Source organism: Acanthochromis polyacanthus, chromosome 11 (assembly GCF_021347895.1).
Source record: "Acanthochromis polyacanthus isolate Apoly-LR-REF ecotype Palm Island chromosome 11, KAUST_Apoly_ChrSc, whole genome shotgun sequence".
NCBI classification, from domain to species: Eukaryota; Metazoa; Chordata; class Actinopteri; family Pomacentridae; genus Acanthochromis; species Acanthochromis polyacanthus.
The window spans coordinates 23913267-23934896 of record NC_067123.1 but is presented as its reverse complement, the minus strand read 5'-3'; the positions used below and the strand labels follow the sequence as shown (position 1 = coordinate 23934896).

Here is a 21630-nt window from a genome sequence, read left to right as displayed (position 1 = left end):
CAGTTTAGTATTGACAATGAAATCAACAATTAATCTTTCATTTTAATTGATTTTTTAAAAATAGTCCTCCAGATGTTTTTATTGCAACATTAGAATTCCATTACAAGGCATCAATTCTTCGTTCCACTTTAGTAAACTGGATAGAGTTTATGAAAATGCATCATATTTATGCACTAATGTTCAAAGGGAAATGTTATAGCATATTTAATTGTATTTTTGTTGTTATTTACACAAATTAGAAACAAACAACAATAGGAAAAAGATATGGATATGATAAATGATAAATGTTCACTGGTGTCAGAACTGAATTGCAGCTCTGTAGCCCACATTTTACCCATAATCCACTAGGAGACTCTTGATGCATCATTCAACTATAATTTGTTCAGATTAGTTTCTGTTAATGCAGTGTGCTGTGTTTGAAAAGTCATTGTAGTATCAGTACAGTATGTAGTCCAATAAAGTGTCTTTTCCTCCACAGTTTTTAACAAAACTAATGTCATGTTGTTTTATAGGTGACAGAAACAGAATGGAGGAGAGTGCAGTGAAGTGCAAGCAGTAAGAACCGTTTTTTTTTTTGTGGTTGTTATTGTATGTTGTGTGTGTGTGTGTGTGTGTGGGGGGGGGCAATCCAATACTTTCATTGTTTTGTAAAGTTTTGAGATATACTACCAGTCAAAATTTTGGAAACACCTTCTCATTCTTTGTCTTTTGTTTAATTATTTTCTACATTGTAGAGGATTAGGGTTAGATAAAGAAGTGTCATGACCTCCACCTCCAGCTCGAGTTAGTTGTCACCCTCCAGTATTGTCTGTCAAGCTTCTGCCCTTCGGTGCTTGTCATCTTTCATTGACCTTTAATTATTTCTCTGTGTGCCTGTGTAAATATCCATCCATCCATTATCTATGCACCACTTAATCATTGTTAGGGTTGGGGGGTTGAGCTGGAGTCTATTCCAGCTGACTTAGGGTGAAGGTATGGGACAACCTGGACAGTTCACCAGTCTATCACAGTGCTACACATGGAGACAAACAATAACACTCACATTTATACCAACAATATAGAATCATGAATTAACCTCAACATGTTTTTTGGACTGTGGGAGGAAGTTGGAATACCTGGAGAAAACCCACACATACACAGGGAGATCATGCAAACTCCATGTAGAAAGAGCTGTTGGCTAATGCTTGAGCTGCAAGGCTAAAGTGCTAACCACACAGCCCCTGTGTAAATATAATATTGTAAATAAATTATTGTTGTCTTTAAAATATTGGTTAGCTATGTTTTGTTTACCTATGTTTGTTCCTCTGACCCTCTTTGTAAAGAAGAAGTGAAATCTGTTTTACTAAAGTCCATTAACCCATAAGAACCCACGGTGACACCAGTGTCACAAGCACTTTGAGTGCCACAGTCTCTTCCTGTAAAGTTTCATGTCTGACCTTAATTCATTAAGTCCTTTAAGGGAAAATGGGTCTGGGTTCTTATGGGTTAAAATAGTCTTTTCTGTCTGTCAGTTCCACAGGTCAGCTTTTTGCTGTGTCTGATTTACCATCATGCAGCGGAAAAACAGGTGGACTTCACACATCTTTTACTGACATTTTATAAAATAGCTATTGATGTATTTTCATCAAATTCCTCATGTCCATCATATGCTGCAGATGCAGAATACCTGGTATTGGTGTCAAAGTGGGTGTCCACACACAGAGATGAGAGATTCGTCTTACAGAATCCAGTTGGTGCCACACTGAGAGTAGGTCCCCTGGAGGACACAATTTACAGTGATGATGATGATGAGGTGAACGGGTGGGGAAAGTTCTACCTTCCAGACATAGTGAACATGCAGGTTGTAGGTGTGGTGGAGGGAACATCATGTCCATGTGACCAGCTTGTCCTGATGACATGTGAGGACAAAAAGCTGTACGCCTACGATGGAGAGGAGCTGCATCTGGTGGCTTCAAGCCTTGATCAGCCCTTTTCTGATGGAATAGAATATCCAGCATCCAAGAGCTACTACGATGGGGAGGCCTTCAAAGATATGGTGAGTCATTTACTGGGAACAAGCAACGGGATTATTTATGATTGATTATCCTGACAAATGGTCCTTGACAACATTTTTCTGATATTATGTGTAGACTGAGGAGGACTGGGCTGAGGTGAGGAAAACCCCTGAGGGCAGAAAGTTGGACCAAGAGCATCAGAAATTGGTGAAAGAAAATATGTCCAGAATCCTGACGAACCTCAAACTTGGCAAAGAGAAACACAGGTGGGTATTTTTATGTTTGATGAAGAGTTAAAGCTTTGAGTTAAACTTTGTGAAGATAATTTTCAGTTTTGACTCTAAATTCTCCATAAGGTTGGACCAAGAGCATCAGAAATTGGTGAAAGAAAATAAGTCCAGAATCCTGACGAACCTCAAACTTGGCAAAGAGAAACACAGGTGGGTATTTTTATGTTTGATGAAGAGTTAAAGCTTAAAGTTAAACTTTGTGAAGACAATTTTCAGTTTTGACTCTAAAGTCTCCATAAGTGTGAATGTGAGTGTGATTGTTTGTCTCTGTGTGTAATCCTGTGATAGACACACACACACACACACACACACACACACACACACACACACACACACCTCCACTCACCCATCCCCCTGACCCTAATGAGGACTAAGTGGTGTATAGATGATGGATGGATGGAAGATTCAGTTTTGTGTTTCATGCTAGCCTGCTGAATATCTGCAAGGGTAGTAATCACTCTCTCTTGTCTCCAGGCATCATCAGGAGCGTGGAGGTGGCCCCCTTGATGACAACATGCTCAGTACACTGATGAGCATAAAAACAATTACTCCATAAGTACATGAAACAATAAAGAAACTTTGTGTTTACAGTGACATCTTGTAAATAAACTGGCATTTAAAGGGTTAAATTCCTGAAAACCAATTAATATTTGGTATTAATGAACAGGACTAATGTTGGTTAAAACATTCAGCTCTGTGAGAGTGGAAAATATTATTAATAAATAGTAGTTTGATGGCAGGTTTTTGTTCATAAAGTCCTCTGTGTAGCCTGTGCAGCCCCCTTTACCCCTAGTGAACAAGATCATAATGAGGTTTATGCCTGAGGAGTTTCCAAACCCATTTGATCAGTTGCAGGATTTCTCCTAAATAGAATACAGCTTTCACTGTGGAAAAAAGTTTATTGTTTGGAAAAGCTTTAACATCAGCCACCATGCTGAATAATGGATCTGCATTATAACCATTTAGCACTGACAACACAAGTCAGGTTTCTTTCTTAGTCCCCATGGATGCTAAAGAAATGACAGGATGGCGGGGACAAAAATAATAATAATTGGTGACTCTAAATTCTACATAAGTGTGAATGCGAGTGTAATTGTTTGTGTCTATATGTAGCCCTCTGATAGATTGGTGACCTGTCCAGAGTGTCCCCTGCCTTCACCCTAAATCAGCTGGAATAGACTCCAGTCCCCCATGACACTAATGAGGAAAAGTGCTGTGTAGATAATGGATGGATGGATGTTTATTTCCACACACTGCACTACCAAGCTCTGTCACACGTGAAAAGCTGGTACAATGTACAATCATGGTCATTCATCGTGCTATTGTATATTTTCCAGTTGTTAACTTGTTCTTGGTATAAACAGATGTTCATTTAACAAAGAAACTGGTGTGCGTGCTTTCCATGTTTTTCTATAATGCACTTGCCATGTGTGGAGCAAACTGGTGATATAATATTGATGTGGGTGAAATGGATGAGGTGGGGCATAAATTATTAAGTAAATATCACACACACTATCAGTCAAAAATTTGGACACACCTCCTCATTCAATGATCTTTATTTATTTGTTTTATTTTCTACATTGTAGATTAATACTGGAGATGAACACTTTTTGTTTACAGAATAATTCCATGTGTATTTTGTAGTTTTTATGTCTTCAGTATTAATCTACAACGTTAAAAATAATCAAATAAAATCCTTCGAATGAGAAAGTGTGTCTAATCTTTTGACTGGTCGTGTAGGTTTCATTTGAACATTTACTGGACATGTTATGTGATGAGCTGCCCAGGAAATGTTGAGTGTCAAACTTTTTCTGAATTCTGCTCCTGAATTTTTATGCACTGATTTGAACACCATGAACCGATGTCTTTCTACATCAGTTTATGGTGCAAATATCTTTATGCTTGGAAAGAATATCATACAATTCAGGCTCCACATTAGGCTGGCTACCACCAGCCTGAATCTCAAGTGAGATACAGGCTGGGTACCTGCTATTCATTTTCTTGTAGGGGTGGAGCAGTTTAAAATTTTCCACAGCCGTTGATTGGGCGCTGCATATGTCAGTCAGTCTGGGGCAGTTGAAGCTCACAGCCAATCGTGTCACTGCTGGCCGCTGACGTAAATGCAGAGCGACGGCAGCACCACGAAAAAGAATCATTGCTGTGTTTGCTCATGTGTTTGCTTCTTTCGCCATGTCGCCGGACGATTCTTGCCGTTTATGTAAAGTAAACATGAGGGAAAGTGGACCCCGTGTTTATGCACACTCCACAGATATGTTTGTGTCAAAAACAACGCCGACCATATCAGATAGGTTAGCGATGATGGACCTGATAGTCACCCCGGAGCCGGAGCAGTCAAACAGATGCTGCCAGCGCTGCACCTCCACACTCGGTCGGCTTGAAAAAGACTTTCCTTTATTCAGGCAATGGGAAGAGAACGTCCGGTTAAGCAGCGTATCGAAAAGACAACGTGAACCCACCCCGTCCAAGACACCGAGGACTTTGAAAAAGACCTGCCCAAACCCACCGAGTCCACTAGCTTGTTCCTTCGGAAACACGACAACAAAGGTAACGCTTCTTCTCAATTGTTCTCGTGTCTTTGATTAGATGCATGTTAAGTACATTAACTTAACCGCGCTACAATCTCACGATGAACAATGTAACGTTAGCAGTTGTTTAAGTCACTTTACTTGACTTATATGCCAATAAGAAATAACAAAGATAACGATTTGCAGTTTATATTGTTGTCTGAGACAATCTGGAGAGGGGAGGACATTTGAATCCACCCCCACAGTTGTCTGTTGCGGTAGATTCCAGCGCTTCACTCTTTTATTTGACCATAATGTCAACAATCCATCCCAAACCTGGTTGGGCCATAAAGTACACGTGTTTATTAATACATTACGTTTATTTATTCAATGATATAAACAGTCAATTTCTTCAAGACAATGCATTATCAATATCATGCCTATTTAAGTGCACTAAAACCTAATTGAGGTTTAAAATATTCAATACAATTAAAATGTAACCAATCCCAGAAGTGTTTGTTTTTGACAGCAAACAAGAATTGCTCACTAATACTTTGACTTTGTTAAAGTAGCCCTTGTAATTATATTGTTATTTGATAAGTTGACCTAGAGCACGCTCTTAATATTATTACTGTGACTTGAGTTGTGATAAACGGACCACTTATAATAAACAATATTTATCATCTATAGGCTGGCAAAAGGATTGAGTCCCTGAACTATGCCTACACTCTCTGCGCATGCTTTTTGTAATATGCACTGATCAAAAGAGTCAATTAGAAACTACTGTTAATCTCCCCAATCATAAAAAAACATAGCTTGATGACAACCATTTCTAAAATGACAAAAGCACTTCAACCATAACACTAATGTGTATGATGACACTAAGTGTATACTTTGTGTATAACTAAGAATATTTCTTTCAGGTTTCTATCAATTATCCAACTCAAACACTGACGAGGGAGTGCCATCCTGAGGAAGATCCCATAATTAAATCCATAGCTCTGAAGAGATGGAAAGAGGCTGCCAGTCATGCACTGAAGCATCGTCACCTGCAAGACGAAATCAAAGATGAAGTCATCAAGTTAATAAGAAAAGAATGCGATGTACTGTGCTCTCGCAAGTATGACTTCATTCTGTGGAAGTCTAAACCGGCAGACCTCAAGTCATTCTCCTTCAAATGTTTAAGAGATGACCTCCATCGGCTTGCTCCCTTTCTACTTTCATTTTTCAACTGTGTCACAAACAACAACGACTTAGCTAGCTGTACTGCTGCAGCCATTGCAATAAGAGGCAGAAAACCGCAGCTAGCAGCATTATCGTATTGGATCAACACAGTTCTCCAGTATGGCGGAGCAAAAAAGTCTGTCTTCAATCGCCTCTCAAAATTGTCGATCACCACATCCCATAGGAAAGCAGTTAAAAAGCAACACGAGTTGGCACTTGGCTGTGGGGCTGATTTTGTAGAATTTAAAAGTGGCTTGAAAGCTACAGACACTGAACTGTCAGAGGGATCAGAAAGCCTTGAGGACTTTCATCTCACAGGTGAGGGAGAACTGTACCCCACATGAAACACATTTACCTTGTCAGTTATATTTTGCTCCATTACTAATTTATAAATACATGTGTTGTGCATGGATAGAGAGTCTGATAGTCATTTTAACTATCTTGAATGAAATTCCAGAATAGGTGTATTTGTATATGTTTATCAATATGTACATGTGTTAATCTAATGTTCTTTAATACCAATTATGCTTTTAAACAGATGAAAACCTCACAACAGCCCCCAGACATGAAGAGAGTCCTGTGACCTGCCCACCATCATACCAAATAATTATGGACAACCTGGATTTTTTTGTACACACTCACAGCCAGTCCATCAACAACACCAACAAGAGTATACACTGGATACACCATCTTGCAGTCAAAGACCGTGTACCTACACATCACTTCTCTAACATCAAACCAACAACAGACATTCAACAGTACAATCTGAAATCCTCACTTCCTCAGCGGAGCACTCAGGCTTTAATGCGCAGGGAATTTATTGTTCTTGCCACTAGAATGCTGACAAAGTACATGTCAGTATTCGAAAGCTTTGGAGAGTCAGTGGTTAATCACATTCCTCATCAGTATTCCAGTGAAATGTCAGCAAGATCAACTGATGTAAGTTGGAACATATTGTATTTTTTCAACACTGCATACATCTCTGATGTACTCTTTCCTCTCTAAAGTTCCCCTTAGGCCTCTTTTTTAAAAATGAGAACCAGAGAGGTGACTTAGTGGAAGTCTTGAGAGAAATTCAGCAAGAGTAAGTAAAAAAGTAAATTAAGATCCGATCTGTATTGTATATGTATCTATTAATCTGTCCATCTATCCACCAGGCACATGCTCAAAGACGCTGATTGTGTGCAACACTTACTAATTGGAGGGGACCGTCTCACAGAGGCTAACTGTCGCAATGTGCAGTGGGGATTTTCAGACGCAGATACTAAGGAGGAAAGAATGGAGGGAATGCATTTTAAATTTGAGGACTGGCATGCTATCAGAGTTCTGTTTGAGGTGAACGACCATATCATAAACTATTTGGTTAATTGAAATTATATTTAAAGACAAACACAAGTAACAGTCCATATAACTACACATATGTGTTGCATGTTGACTTTGTAGATCCATCACAAGATCTTTTTCAAAGAGTCCACCACAGACCATGGCACACTATTTGCGAACATGACCAAGTTGAGGTAAGACTACAGACGTTGGCAATGCTGTATAAAGTACTTCTGGGAAAAGTTAAAATCACCAACTGAAAAGTAAATTAAGTAAATGTTCATTGTAATGTATTTTTCTAGAATTTTAAAAGCAGGAAAAGTAATTCAAAATATCACATCACATCCATGTACCTTGGCCACTTTTTTTTTTTAAAGTAGACATCACAAATATGAGATGAAAAATATGAGGTAACATAAGGTCAACTCAAGAAACATCAGTTTAAAAACTTAAACCAGAAGATGCAAGGTCTACTGTGTTGTTGTAATGAGGAAGTACTCTGCAATAGTGTGCATTTTACTCTGGGAATATTATGAACTTAATGTGTAAGTTATGATTGTAGAATGTGTCTAAAATAATACTTAAGCTCAGTATTGAAGTATTTTTAAACTCATAACTACACCACATTGCTTCCTTATTATTGTGATCACTTACACATCGACAATTACATACAAACATTTGAAACTTTAAATTTTTTTGTGTATTAACAGTCTTTAATGCTTCCCACAGTTTCTGATGACTCAATCAACTGTGAACATGGCTGTTCTTTGTTCTGGGATGGGAAATGCAGACATCATGAATTCAGCTCTGCTGTTCCCGGGGATGTTGGTTGTGACATTGGCAGGGTATTGTGTTTTCAACTATGAATTGTATGAATGTGATGTTTGCTTGCTTACTTACATTATAAGTAATGTTATGATATTTAGTTTGAGAATGTGAGAGTCGAGTGCAGTAAGGGAGTGAGTGCATTGAGTGACTGAGTGCACTGACATAAGGTGCAGATGGGCAACAGAGAAAATTAACTGTTGCGCAGTGAGAAAATGAATGAGAAGTTTCCCTTACAAAGAATGTTCTTCAACTGCAGAAAGAAACACAAGACATTGATATATGTGACCTACACTACATTGACATAGTATGTCATCCCAGGTGCAGCGCTGCCAAGAGTGGACCTCATTCAGCATTCAATGCTTACAGGGACTTTGTGATCAAGGACACAACAGCCCTATTCCTAGCAGCTGTGATTGAGCATCTTGGTTTTCTTCATGTCACAGGTAAATCTGCAATTACCAGAAATTAAGCGGATGTTCATCCATTATTTTTTCAGTGATGCATGACAAAACTATGTCCCACATTAGTACAAACATGTTAGCATTGGTTTGGAATACTCCTGATTACCTGGTCATATAATTAGAATGTCAACAAAAAGTTATTTTATGTCATTGAAAGCAAAATGAAACATGTATAAAGTATGCATTCATTCAACACAAATATATTTGTTATTTATTTAATTTTAATGATTTTAACCAACAAGTAAATCATAATTCAGTCTGTTAAAAAAGATAGAACATTGCTTTGAAATTTACCAATAAAAAGTAGGATATTTAGAAATGTTGACCCACTATATGAACATAAAAAAATGAGCTCTTACAGCACTAAGTATATATGTTGTACATGATCATATTGTTCTTGTTCACAAGTTTTACTTGTCAGTCCTTTAAAAAAATAATTATATATATATATATATATTGCATTTAGTAATATTCTAATTATTGGACATGCCTATTTTTTAAAATAGTTTTCATTTTTTTCCAATTTAGATGATTAAACTATTATTTGAAATATATCTGTGTGGAATCAATGTTTAATTTACAAGTTTATCTTGAATGCCATTATGTAAATAAAATCAGGATATTTTCTATACTTTGTTTATCCTGTTAGATTGTCCTGAGTCCCTCATACCACAGCACATCAAGGAGGCCTCTCCAGAAGCAAGAAGATCATGGTTCAACAAATTAACAGCTGAAATTGTGGACAAATATGTTCTTCTTCCTGGCATCACAGAAGCTGCAGAGTCTGCTAGAAAAGCATCTGCAACACCGGTTCTAAAGAATCAGTTCCCATGTCGAATGGAGGGTTGTTCACGCACATTCACATATTACAAAAGCAGACTAACCCATGAACAGAAAATGCACAACCTGGTTATTCCAACTGACACCACCCCAGCCATCAGCTCAGATCGCGATCACAAGTATGAACACACTGTTGCCAGATTGGGTTTCAGCTTCATTCTTTTGGACTTTATGGATGCAGTAAAGGAAGGAGACGGCGAAAGGCTGATGCGTCTCTACACAGTTGCTCTGTTGTTTTACAAAGCATATGGACATACAAGCTATGCTTACAGTACGTTCATGCTTACTGTACAACTGAATGCCACGTTGTCTCCACAGGTTGCTCACAGTCTCATGTGGAACAGATTCTGGAGCACCAGGGGAGGCAAGGGACGAAACATTCCACTAGATTTGCATCTGGAGCACTTAAATGGATTTTTGAAATCTTTCCTGAAGGGCCTTGGGCCTAACCTAAATGAGACTTCAGCAGCCAGAATAAGCAGGTCCATTGCTGTCTTCAAAGAAATGATGGCCGGCACCGATTTGGAAATGGGAATATCGAGGCAAACTGGTGCTCATCATGTGGACATGACCAAAGACATCCTCACCTTGGTAGACACACTGCAAGAGGCAGAGCTTTTTAAACAAAAAGCAGGTCGTGTCTATGCTGCCTTCCCTGGTTTCCAAAGAAACCTACTGTCAAAACTGGATCCAAAGGCACTTTGGAAGTGGATGATGAGCAAGCTCAGTGAATGGCGTAGTGTCCCTTTGTAAAGCTTTTGAGACATTTCAATCATTATTGTTGGCATTGTAAATAGCTATATATTTAAACAAGCGATTTCTGTTTTAAATTTATTAACATTTTATTAAAACTATTTTTTCCTTCAAACCTTGATTTGGTTATTTGAGTTTTCAAGTGACACAATAAGCATATATTGAGTTTAACAATAGAATTTTATTCAAGGTGACATGGACAACAGTTATTTACATTAGTTCAGAAATTAATCTGAGAGGGGGAGCAAAGACAAGCCTGATGCAATGCTGCTTAATGACTTGGTAGTGTCTTCATCCTCATCCTGAAAATCAAAGTATCCGGTGAAGTCTATATCAGGTGGCAAATACAGTTCTTCACAAGTGTCTGGGAAGTCACACAAATCAAAGTCTTTAAACACTTTGTGAACGATCCGGAGAATTTCCTGGCCATGTTTTATGTCAAATACAGGAAGATTGCTCATAATGTCAGTTATGTTAAATATTTCAGGAAGGCTTTCAATAACTGTTTCAATTAGCACATTGCTGAAACCAGTGCAGAGTGAGACATTTGTGTACAGGTGTTCATCTGGTGGAATTAGACTGTCCCTATACTTCTCCAACAGCTCTTTGACCTGTACATGTTCATGCAATGTGACTTTTCTGCATCTGACAGGTGATAGATTCTTTTTTGACATTTCAAAACTGGGTGTAGCTACAGAGCAACAGTCAGAGTTACATTTGCATACTGTATGGCAAAAAGTACAGCAAGAATGTCCCGGCTTAATACTAGATACCTCTTCCTCAAAATGTGAATATAGGGCCTTCCTAAAACACCCATTTAGGCTTTCTTGAAGAACCGTCTTTGCTGCATTGTCAGTGTTGGCAACCTGTTTGTTTGCATAAAGAACAGCATGAGCAGGAGAGCCATCTCTGCCTGCTCTTCCAACCTGCTGGAGAATGGCCTCTGGGTCCTCTGGTAAGCCATACATGATCACATGGGAGACCTTGGGGAAATTTAGGCCAACTCCAAGTGCTGTAGTTGCCACAGCCACTCTGCAGTTCCCTTCTCCGTTAATTGAAGACAGTACCCTACTCTTGTTTACAGGTAGAGTGTGGCTGTGAAACATCCCAATAAGGAGATTGTCACCTTTTTTCTCTTCGCCTACCCAGGCACTGTCCCAAGTTCAGACTTCAGGTGGAGGAATACTCTTGTCACAGTGTTTATTGTACGGCAGTATATAATGACTGGTAACATATCCAGTCTTCTCTCTTTCAAGTTCTTCACCAGCCAGTCGAAGCAGTCTAGAGAGTCTGTCACAAGCCGCCTTACAGCAAGTCTAATGTTGGGTCTGTTGGGGCTAACAATAATGTTGACTGCATTCTGGAAGTGTAGCCGTCTTCTCACAATGTCTCTTGAGTGCAAATCAGCTGATGCAGTCAAAGCCAATACAGGTGTTCCTGAAGAAAAACATACACACATTCAATACCTCAATAACACTGAAATAATTTTCAGGGCAGGCAGATCACCACATTTTTGCAATATTTAATTACAGTGTATACATAGTATGATATTAAGCAGTACTTTGAAAAGAGCTACTTTAAAATAAATAGAAGACAATACTTAATCACTGCTATATATATTGTAATGTCTTACTATAAGACATGGTTTTTAATGTGATACATCATTGAAAGTTAAAACCTGTATATTTAGAGTATATATATATGTATATCTAGAGATTAAGTCATCAGACTTTCATCTGTAGTACAAAATCACAGGTAGAAGTGTTACAGATTACCAACCTGGTTTGACGATTGCTCGAAGTTCCCCCAACCTTGCAAAGCTTTCTCTGAAGGCCTTTTGTCCTCTCCCCGCATTCCCCCTGTTTGAAAAGAGAAAAACACAGGTATAGCTTAGAAATGTTCAATATGTCCTAAGGAAGTATTTGGCGTGTGTATTTCACATTTTGTCACAATTCTGACTGGAGCTTCAACTACTTTAAATAAGTGGTTTGGATGTGCTCAGCAGAAGTTTAGACAGTAGATTTAAAGTGAAAAGTAAAAACGCTATCTCTGCCACAGTAGGTACAGGTATAACGATATAAGTATTAAACACACCTCATCTTTCTACATACACACGCTCCCCTTCTGACACTAATTAGTTTATATTAATAACACTTACCACTTGTATGTAAGATGGACTTCATCCACGACGATGCCTATAAGGTTGGTCTTGTATGCTTCGGTGGATAGCATGTTCTCCCACTTGGCGCTTAGCCATGCCTCGGGGCTGCCAAACACCACCTGGTACCGGCAACTCTTTATGTCTTTTTCTTCCCCGAGGCCCAACTGAGTCGCAGAAATCCCGAGGTCGGCTGCTTCCTTTATCTGATCCTCTATCAAGGCAATCAATGGCGACACTACCACAACAACAGGGGTCTTGATAGATCCGATTTCCTTCGCAACTAACGGAGCTAACTGGTAAATTAGACTCTTGCCAAATCCGTGGGCAGTAAAGCTAATACATCTTTCTTTTTGTTGACAAAAGCTTCTAAGGCCAAACGCTGTTCTTGTTTAAAATAAACGGTCTTTCTAAACTATTCAGAACTCTGTCCAATGCTTGGTCGAACGCAGCCGCCGCCATCTTTTTTGTTATGAACAACCCATCATGCATTGCGCGTAGTCGCTTAGTGTGCGTCATCGTCTAACTGTCCCTCCCCGTCCTGTGATTGGATCCCTGACTCAGGGACAAATTCAACCCCAGGTCGCCAGACTGCCTAGTAAACGAAATGACAATGAGTGCACAGGCAGTCTGGGTATTCCCAGACTAGCTCCACATGACAATAATACATAAAAATGACTATAAAACAGTAGGACTCTCAGGCATTCTGTATTGCTTTCAACTATTTGTTCTCCTGTAGATCAAATTTTTTTTGGTTTATGTTGTTGCTCCTGACTGTCTTCTGTCCTGTTTTGTGTCTTTTGTTTGGAGATGTGAGTCCTTTTCACATCAGTGATAAATTGTTTCATTTTAATTCATCCATAACTTACCTGAATTTCTATTGGCTTATTTAGTAGGGAGGTTAAGCGACTTTTGACTTTAAGTCATGATGCAAAGGTCCCCTTTGGTATGGAAGTACCTTATGGTCATACAAGTAAATTTATCCTAAGACACAAGTGCGATCAGGGCTGCACAGTGGAGTACTGGTTAGAACTTTCACCTTGCAGCAAGAAGATCCCAGTTCAAATCCCGGGGTGGGCCTGGGATCTTTCTGGATGGAGTTTGCATGTTCTCCCTGTGCATGCGTGGTTTCTCTGGGCACTCCAGCTTCCTCCCACAGTCCAAAAATATGCTGAGGTGAACTGATTACTCTAAATTGCCCGTAGGTGTGAATGTGAGTGTGATTGTGTGTCTGTATATGTAGCCCTGTGACAGACTGGCGACCTGTCCAGGGTGTTCCCCTGCCTTCGCCCGAGTCAGCTGAGATAGGCTCCAGCACCCCCCGCGACCCTAGTGAGGATAAAGCGGTGTATAGGAAATTAATGGATGGATGAGAAAGGCATACGAACCTCAAAGTGTCAACCTGTCACTTTGGACCTTCAACAGCTGCTACAGCTGTTACAATCCCCGGGTGCATCTGAGCATATTGCTACTCCCTGACTAGTTGAAATCTCATGCTACTTTGGACAAATGTAACTGTACAGAAGTAGTTGCACTGCTTAAATTAAAAACTTTTTGAAGGAAACGATAATAAAGTCACTCTGATGACACAATTGTTATGTAAAATGTGCACTTTTACCCCAGTTGTCATGGTAAAGGGAAAGCTGTTGGTATTTTAAACTTGAAACCGATTTTATTGGATTCCTTGACCCCAAAAATGTACACTTTGACACCAAGGTTGTTCATATTATCTATAACAGAAGCAAAGATATGGGCTCTGGAGGAATTTTGGCACATTGTCGGCCATTTTGAAAAAATTGTTTATTTCCAATACAAAAGGCGATCTCACTTGTGTCTTAGGATAAATTCATTGTATGACCCTAAGGTACCTCCATACCAAAGGGGACCTTAGCATCATGACTTGAAGTCAAATACCTATTTTTTGGGCTTAACCTCCCTACTAATTTGTGTCAGCAAGATTCCTACTCATGTTCAAAACTTTCTGCATATTCACAACATATCACACATATTAGTGTTTTGGAATGATTTTTAGGAATCAATGTAAAGAACAAGACACATTTTAGTCAAACATTGATCAAAAGAGGCATTGTTAAAGCCTCAGAGGAATTTGGAGAACAAGATAATGTTTCAGAAAGTAAACTTAAATAATTACCCAAGTGGCTCAGTCACAACTTACTCACTTTGAGACTTTTGGAGAAAAAACAGCAGAAGAGGAGACAGGATTCAAGTAAGTGTGTGAGGACTCATTTCATTTGTACAGTAGGTGTTTCCTTGCTGCGTGTAAAATTTGCCACACCTCCAGAAACATACATCACAGATCCAAACTTACATCATGATCAAGGAGCCCAGCCAAGGAGAAGTCACAGAGTGAAATGAAAGAGGAAGGACGGACATTTGTCTGCATCCAGCTTTCATTTCAACCAGAAACGCTACAATGGTAAAGCTCGCTGGCTATCCAATATTTTCCTTTGTCAGTGTTTTATATATATATATATATATATATATATATATATATATATATATATATGCATGATAGAAAAATCTTGATGATTAATCTACATTTCTAAATGAGTTTTTGATTGTCAGAGAATTGTATAATTTAATAAAGTTTTGTGTTATTTGTACTTTTACCAGGATACTAGACAGAACAGAACGTAAGTCAACTAATTACTAAAACACAAACATTCATCACTGTATTGTGCTTTTTAGTCATTGTGTTGTTAATTTAACTGATGTTTGTTATTTTAGGGTAGAATATTTGCAAAGAGAAGAACGTTTCAGGAGTAAAGCTCTACTAATTATTGCTGAAATGACTGATCTGTGTACCCGGACTCAAGAAGATACTTTCCTGTTAGTGGATGAGGTACGTTGGATGAAGTCATAATTCAACATAGGACACGTGATACAAAATAGATGATGATATTCATGTGTGTGTGTGTGTGTGTGTGTGTGTACACAGATTCTTCACAGCATCTTCTTTTTGGAAAAGATCCACACTCTACCATTCCCCAGAAAGTATTCTGAAAGATGAAAACCTATTCGATGACTTGAGGTCTTACTTCCCTCGTCCATTTGAATCTATTCCTGCCAACTGCCCAGGAGGAGTCCATTTTCATGTGTGCTTGACATGGTAAAGGTTAATAGATTGTCAGAGATGATTAAATTCTTCGTTGTAAAGTTGTATAAACTTGTAAAGTACATCATTTGTAATTGTGAACATAAAGTCACAGCTTGGCATTATTTGTGACTCTTTTCAGATGATCCACCTACTTGGACAGAGAAGGAAGAGGAAATAAGAAGCAGACTGCAGCAGTTCATCACTGACGTGGAGGGTGGTGTTCGATCAAAGCATTTGTTTCCACCGCCATCTGGTGTCTCTCAGAAATCCAATGGTTCAGTCAGGTACTATGGAGTCTCCATGTCCACTTCTAGTCATTATTGCAAGCAGAATAGTGATGCTGCCTCATGCTTTAGTTGCCTGGATGAATTTATGTAGCTGGGAGCAGTGATGACCTACTATCCAAGATACGTCAGGAGTGGTAATACTTTTGATGGAAACCATCCACATACCATAACGTATGTCAGGTGTTCAGGCCTTCTAACTCAGAAATGGAGGAGAAATGCCTCCTTGCAGATCATGTAGGCTAACATATCTGTTTGGCTTGAACACAGCATCGAAACTAAAGAGCATGGCCCTATGGCAACGTGTGCTGAAGCTGAGAGTTTGAGCAACTTCTACAAAATGGAAGAGAAGTTAAAGAGCAACTCACAGCCAACATCCTGACACTTCGGCACCTGAGAACATAGAGGGAGCCCAGCAGAAGAATGTTCTGAGGAACCTTTGGGCTGTGTTTAATACGAGGTTCAGATTTACAATGGGCCTTGGTTATTTCTACCACCAAGTAACTTTAGAGTGTAAAAAACTAAATCTGATAAATCTAGGCAATACACAGTAACTGCTTGTGAAAATTCAGTCACTCCAAAAGTACAACCCTGGTAATACATGATTTTTACGATAGTAGAATACAGTTGAAAGTTCGCAGTTAATTCATTTAACTTTGAGAATGGTTAATTGTCATTATCTATCAGAGGAACTATTTTTTTTTACATTTTATAAACATCATGAAACTGTATTTTGAATCGCCCAAACTGCCTGTGAAGATAAGACTAACCAAAAACAACCCTGATCACTTCTTGTTTTATGAGTTTATTTCAATTCACAGTTGAATCTATAACTTCCAGATCTATTTGTGATGCCTTTGGTGTGTCTTTTCCTTTGGGTTTTATCTGCGTTAAGGTTGTCATGATGCTGATCATGATATAGTAAATGCTCAGTAGAACACAACTAAGAGATTTCAGAAATATTCAGATCATTTACTTCAGCAAAAAAGATAGCAATATAACAATGTAAAAATACTTCATTACAGTTAAAAGTACTGCGTGGAAAATTTAGAGACGGAAAAGACCATAATATTGCACAAAATGTGGTTAAAAATATTGAAGTACTGCATATACAGCACATATTTTGACTGATATATTATCGTAAATGTCATCACAAAATATTTAATATCGAAGCATCAGTGTGTCAGCAGCATGTTACTGTTGCAGCTGCTGCAGGTTTGAACTACTTTATTTCCAGTTTTATATTCAGGGACAGCAGATAAATCATCACATGATTAATGAAAGAAGAACGAAAAAAACAACCATCTTTATCTGAAATATGGACTGAAGCTGAACTGTCCTCATAAGTTCTTTATTGTGAGCCTTCCTAAAGTGATGTTTAATTCAGGTTTCCACCACAAACATTTCTTTTGTTCTTGCCATCCTGTCAGCAACACCTGTGTTTTTTATAAATTACAAATATTCCTGTTTTTGAACGCTCTGATGTCTTTTTCTACAATATTTTTTAAATCTCTTAATTAATACATTTATCTCTGTGACTGCATTAGCATCATGTGTGTCTATGGAAAATGTAGAAAAATTGTATTTAGTTTATGAAACTGTATGTCTTTCCCTAACAAAGAGACACAAGTTAAATAGCATGATTTTAAAATTTAAAAAAAACAGTTGTATGTTAAAGCTCTAGTTTCTGTACACTCGGCATGTCCTGTTTCTCCTTGTGTGCTTTCTTCTTTTTTTGAAAAATTCTGGGCGCCCGTGTGGATCGGCGGGTTGGACGGACGACTCATGTACAAGGGCTGGTCTCTGGCACAGCGGACTGGGTTCGATTCCTGCTCGCGGCCCTTTGCTGCATGTCTTCCCCACTCTTCTCCTGTTTCCTGTCTATCTTCACCGTGACTATCAAATAAAGCTGAGAAAGGCAAAAATAAAAAATCTGTCTGCATAAATAAAATCATCCTCTCGATCATCTGTTTCCCAGCTGTCTTAATTTGTTGTGTTCAAGTTCTGTATGAACAAAATTAAGAGCGAAAAGGGTCTAAATGAGTTCATGTTTGGAAACCAATAGTGAATTATTTTTAGTTTAAATAAACTATGGAACCAGGCAAATAATTTTTTTGTGCGTCATGATCTCGTGTTGAGTTCAAGGACATGATGAAGTTATCAGAAATACCTTCATCGACTTCAACCTTAAATAACCACTTTAGTTATGATTGACCAGAGGTGTCATTAGGGAAGGCCAGAGAGCTTTAAACCTGTAGTGACAATCGATGGTTTTATTCGGTTATAGGCGTAGATGCTTTCTTTTAAGTAAACAGTAGTCGGTGTAATTTATTTTCTTTATTTTCTCACGAGGGCATAAATCATCGGAATTACATAAGTGTGGATAAGAAAAGTCTCTGCCAATCTACATTACAAGTCTTTCTTATTATCTGTCTTTCTTGCTTGATTTGAACTTTCTGAGAAAATAGAATCGATCTTCAGATGTTGGTAAATTCCAGACAATTGATGGGTACGTGAAGGCATCATGTGGAGGAGGCTTACTCTCTTTCAGATTAAATGTGACTGCAGGAGTCACAGTTGTTTGTGAGAGGACAGACAGCGGCAGTTTGTCTGCGGCGTCCAAGTAGTAAATACTTTATCTGAAATTATTTAACATCTTTATAACCGTCTGAGCTTCTGTAGACTTGATAAAGAGCTTTTTAAAACCTTGTGTGAAGCCGTTAGCTTGTCAGCAGGTTAGCTGGTGTAGTTCAGAGGGAGAGTTGGTGAAATATGGGCTGTCAGTGCATTTATCAGTCGTTTTCTACCCAACGTTGTCTGAATTATTTACCTTAGTGTTGTGTTATCCTGGGAAACAGTAGGACTGCTTTGTTCTCACATATAAGTTTAGTTTTTCAAATGTGAAACTCAAGCTGTTTTTAATGGTTCGGATGAGCACTTTAAAATGAAATTAAACAATGAAAGCCCTTTTAGAAATACTCGTTTTAATTGAAAGTAACTGATAAAAGACTAAATTACTTCCTGAAATAGATAATCCTGTTGAAACACATGTAACGGAAATAGAGTTGGCTGTAAATGTCATAATGGATAGTGCAAATGTCATTTATCAGTTTCCTATAAATTAGTTATTTTTTATTATTTATTGCCACAATCAGATGCTTTAGTACATTTAACTACATTTCCTCAAGTGTAGTAATTTTCTGAGTGTATATTTTTCTGCCACTGGTCTGATCTGAATAAATTATTATTAGTATCTGCTGAGACTGAGGCCCAATCTGATACTATTTTCCCTAAATGATACACAAAGTTATTCATATAAATCCCATATGCTTTACAACTGAATAGCTCTGCAATAAATTAAGAAAAAGTACTGCATTTCTCCATGCAGACTATTACTTGGAGCTCATGTGTTTAACCCTCCTGTTGTCCTTATTTACAGGCACCAAAAATATTGTTCTTTGTCTGAAAAAAATTCAGCAAAAAATTCCTCAAATTTCTGAAAATTTCCAAAACCTTCAGGAAGAAAATTCCAATAATTCTTAAAAATTTCCCTAAAATATATATATATATATTATATATATATATATATATATATATTATGGAGCGATAGGAGTGCCAAATCAAAATATAAATAAAATAAATAAATAAATGTGGAAATATAAAGAGAAATAAATAAATAAATAAATAAATAAATAAATCTGGAAATATAAAGAGAAATAAATAAATAAATAAATAAATAAATAAATAAATCTGGAAAATAAGAGAAAAATAAATAAATAAATAAAAAGGAAAATTTTGTCTTTGCTTTTACCTTTTCTGTTTTTTCCTTTTATTTATTTATTTATTTATTTCTCTTATATTCCACATTATTTATTTAATTATTATTTCTCTTTATATTTCCACATTTATTTATTTATTTCTCTTTATATTCCGCATTCATTTATTTATTTATTTTATTTATTATTTCCCTTTATATTCCTTCAGGTCCACCAAGAAAAGGAAAAAATGCAAATCAGTTTGCTCTGGGCGGGGATTCTGAACACAGGAGTCCTGCCGACCCCAGCTCCCAGCACGGCTGAAGTGAAGCCATGTCACCGTTGAGCTTCGGCTGATTCTGCCACTGATAAGGAAATAAACATTAATTTACCGAATTAGCAGCGTCCTTTCAGTGTCTGATGGCCAGAATCAGCCGAAGTTCCACGGTGACACGGCTTCACTTCAGCCGTGGTCGGAGCTGGCGTCAGGACAGAAGCCTGTGTGCGGGTACGACTCCCCACCCTGAAAAGGAAGCCCCGCCCAGAGGAAACTGATTTGCATTTTTCTATTTCATGGTGTCAGGCCATTATGAAATAACCACCAAGAAATAAAATGCAAATCAGTTTGCTTTCACTTGGTGGACTGAGCTGTCAATCAAATGGCTCTAGGCGGGGCTTCCTCGTCGTTCCTGATCATATATATATCATATATATCAAGTTTCATTATATTATATATCAAGTTTCATTATATATATATAATATATCAACTTCATTTATATATATATATATATCGACTTTCATTATATATATATCGACTTTCATTATATATATATCAACTTATATCAAATCTTTTTTTCCTACCGAGCCCCGGAAGGGACATGTCCGTATGGCGGAAGCGACAATGAAGGACACTCACCCGGACGAGAATTTATTGAGTTTTATTTTGAAGATCGGCCTGAATATCACAGACATTCAAGCAGTGCGATGCGCTAAGGAGTCTGCCATGCAGGACCAGCGATCCTGATAATGGTAGTTTATTTCTCCAACATCCTGCTGTTATCCTACTATGATACGCTAGCTACAACAGTCCCACATCAGTATTATGAACGTTCCGCCAGCTAACGCGGTCCGGACACCGGATCACTGATTAGAGGTTGGCGTTGAACTATTGTTTGCCAGCCAGTTAGCCGCTGGTTTAAGGCTAACAAGCTATGAAACAACTCCTTATTAAAACCGGAGGAAAGCAGCAGCAATATTTCAGTCCAAGACCTGTATTCAGAACCTCCCACGCTGTTACACAATGACCCATTAATCATTTACTGAACTATATGGTTATCATTGAAATTTTCCTTGAAGAACCAGTGAACTCTTTGCGAACACATTTTAATTTATGTGTTGATTATGTTTCGTATCAGTAATACAAGTCTAAAAAACTGATTCAACATGATCAAGTTAACACAATGAAGTAAAGAGTACTGGTAATCTGCAGCTATTTTCATAATTTCAAGTAAAATTCTGAATGTGTGATTTTCCAGCTTTGCCAGATGTGGAAATCCAATGCACTGATTTCTTATACACAGATGCCTTTGGTGTTTTTTGTTTGTAAATAAAACAAGGCATTTTATCACTGTGTGCCGAAATTATTACAGGTATTATTTGTAACAACTTTCTAACATGTATGGACAAAGCAATAAATCAGTAATGGATAAAATCATTTGTATTACAGATTGCTATCAACAGCATGTCTTGTTCATTTTATTTAGTTGTCGGCCTTGGATGATGAGGTCCAGTTACCAGGAGCACTAGTCTGCAGCTTACTGGTTCCGTCCTGCAGCTCCTCCACGCTGCCTCCTCTCTACAGACCAAATCAATAAGATCTGTTAGACTATGCAGACATCAACATGATCAGTATGTTATCTTTTGACCCATCCTAAAATCACAAAATAGAACATTTACTTAAGTTAACTGTGTTTATGAAAATGGAAAATAATTACTGAAACTAGTACTTTTGGTGCTTTTATGCAGGAAAAGGGAACCAGGAAGCTGCTGTGGATCCTCTGCAGTGTCTGGAGAGTCA

General features: G+C 38.0%; 1 protein-coding gene and 2 long non-coding RNA genes across 7 annotated transcripts; 2 read left to right on the top strand and 1 right to left on the bottom strand.

Annotated features, from left to right (window-relative positions):
• The first annotated feature begins 507 nt into the window (after window positions 1–507).
• Window positions 508–1751, top strand: LOC127536123 (uncharacterized). The gene is made up of 3 exons (XR_007945104.1): window positions 508–555; window positions 1512–1567; window positions 1656–1751. It is a non-coding gene; the product is annotated as an uncharacterized LOC127536123 (long non-coding RNA).
• A 2689-nt stretch (window positions 1752–4440) lies between these two features.
• Window positions 4441–10353, top strand: LOC127536115 (uncharacterized). Of its 5 annotated transcripts, XR_007945088.1 has the most exons (9): window positions 4461–4849; window positions 5733–6351; window positions 6572–6972; window positions 7041–7117; window positions 7191–7368; window positions 7477–7550; window positions 8086–8201; window positions 8503–8627; window positions 9295–10353. XR_007945088.1 is itself a non-coding variant. In XM_051955599.1 (8 exons), the coding sequence occupies exons 6-8, from the start codon at window positions 8092–8094 to the stop codon at window positions 10236–10238; spliced, it is 1179 nt and encodes a 392-aa protein (XP_051811559.1). In that variant the 5' UTR covers window positions 4441–4849; window positions 5733–6351; window positions 6572–7117; window positions 7191–7368; window positions 7477–7550; window positions 8086–8091; the 3' UTR covers window positions 10239–10353. The 5 variants fall into 5 exon arrangements, 4 of the variants coding, with proteins under 4 accessions (XP_051811559.1, XP_051811560.1, XP_051811562.1 ...); XM_051955599.1 differs by having other exon boundaries at window positions 4441–4849; window positions 6572–7117; XM_051955600.1 differs by having other exon boundaries at window positions 4441–4849; window positions 5733–7117.
• A 1036-nt stretch (window positions 10354–11389) lies between these two features.
• LOC127536119 (uncharacterized) lies at window positions 11390–12713 on the bottom strand. Its single transcript, XR_007945100.1, has 3 exons — window positions 12397–12713; window positions 12018–12097; window positions 11390–11675 (listed from the first exon to the last, which is right to left on the bottom strand). It is a non-coding gene; the product is annotated as an uncharacterized LOC127536119 (long non-coding RNA).
• Between the last annotated feature and the right edge of the window lie 8917 nt (window positions 12714–21630).

What these genes read in the sequence shown, in the direction of transcription:
- LOC127536115 (XM_051955599.1), top strand. Translation starts at nt 8,092, where the DNA reads ATGACTCAATCAACTGTGAACATGGCTGTTCTTTGTTCTGGGATGGGA. An exon ending in TTGGTTGTGACATTGGCAGG is followed by an intron (nt 8,202 to 8,502) that starts GTATTGTGTTTT and finishes ATGTCATCCCAG; the next exon opens with GTGCAGCGCTGCCAAGAGTG. An exon ending in TGGTTTTCTTCATGTCACAG is followed by an intron (nt 8,628 to 9,294) that starts GTAAATCTGCAA and finishes TTATCCTGTTAG; the next exon opens with ATTGTCCTGAGTCCCTCATA.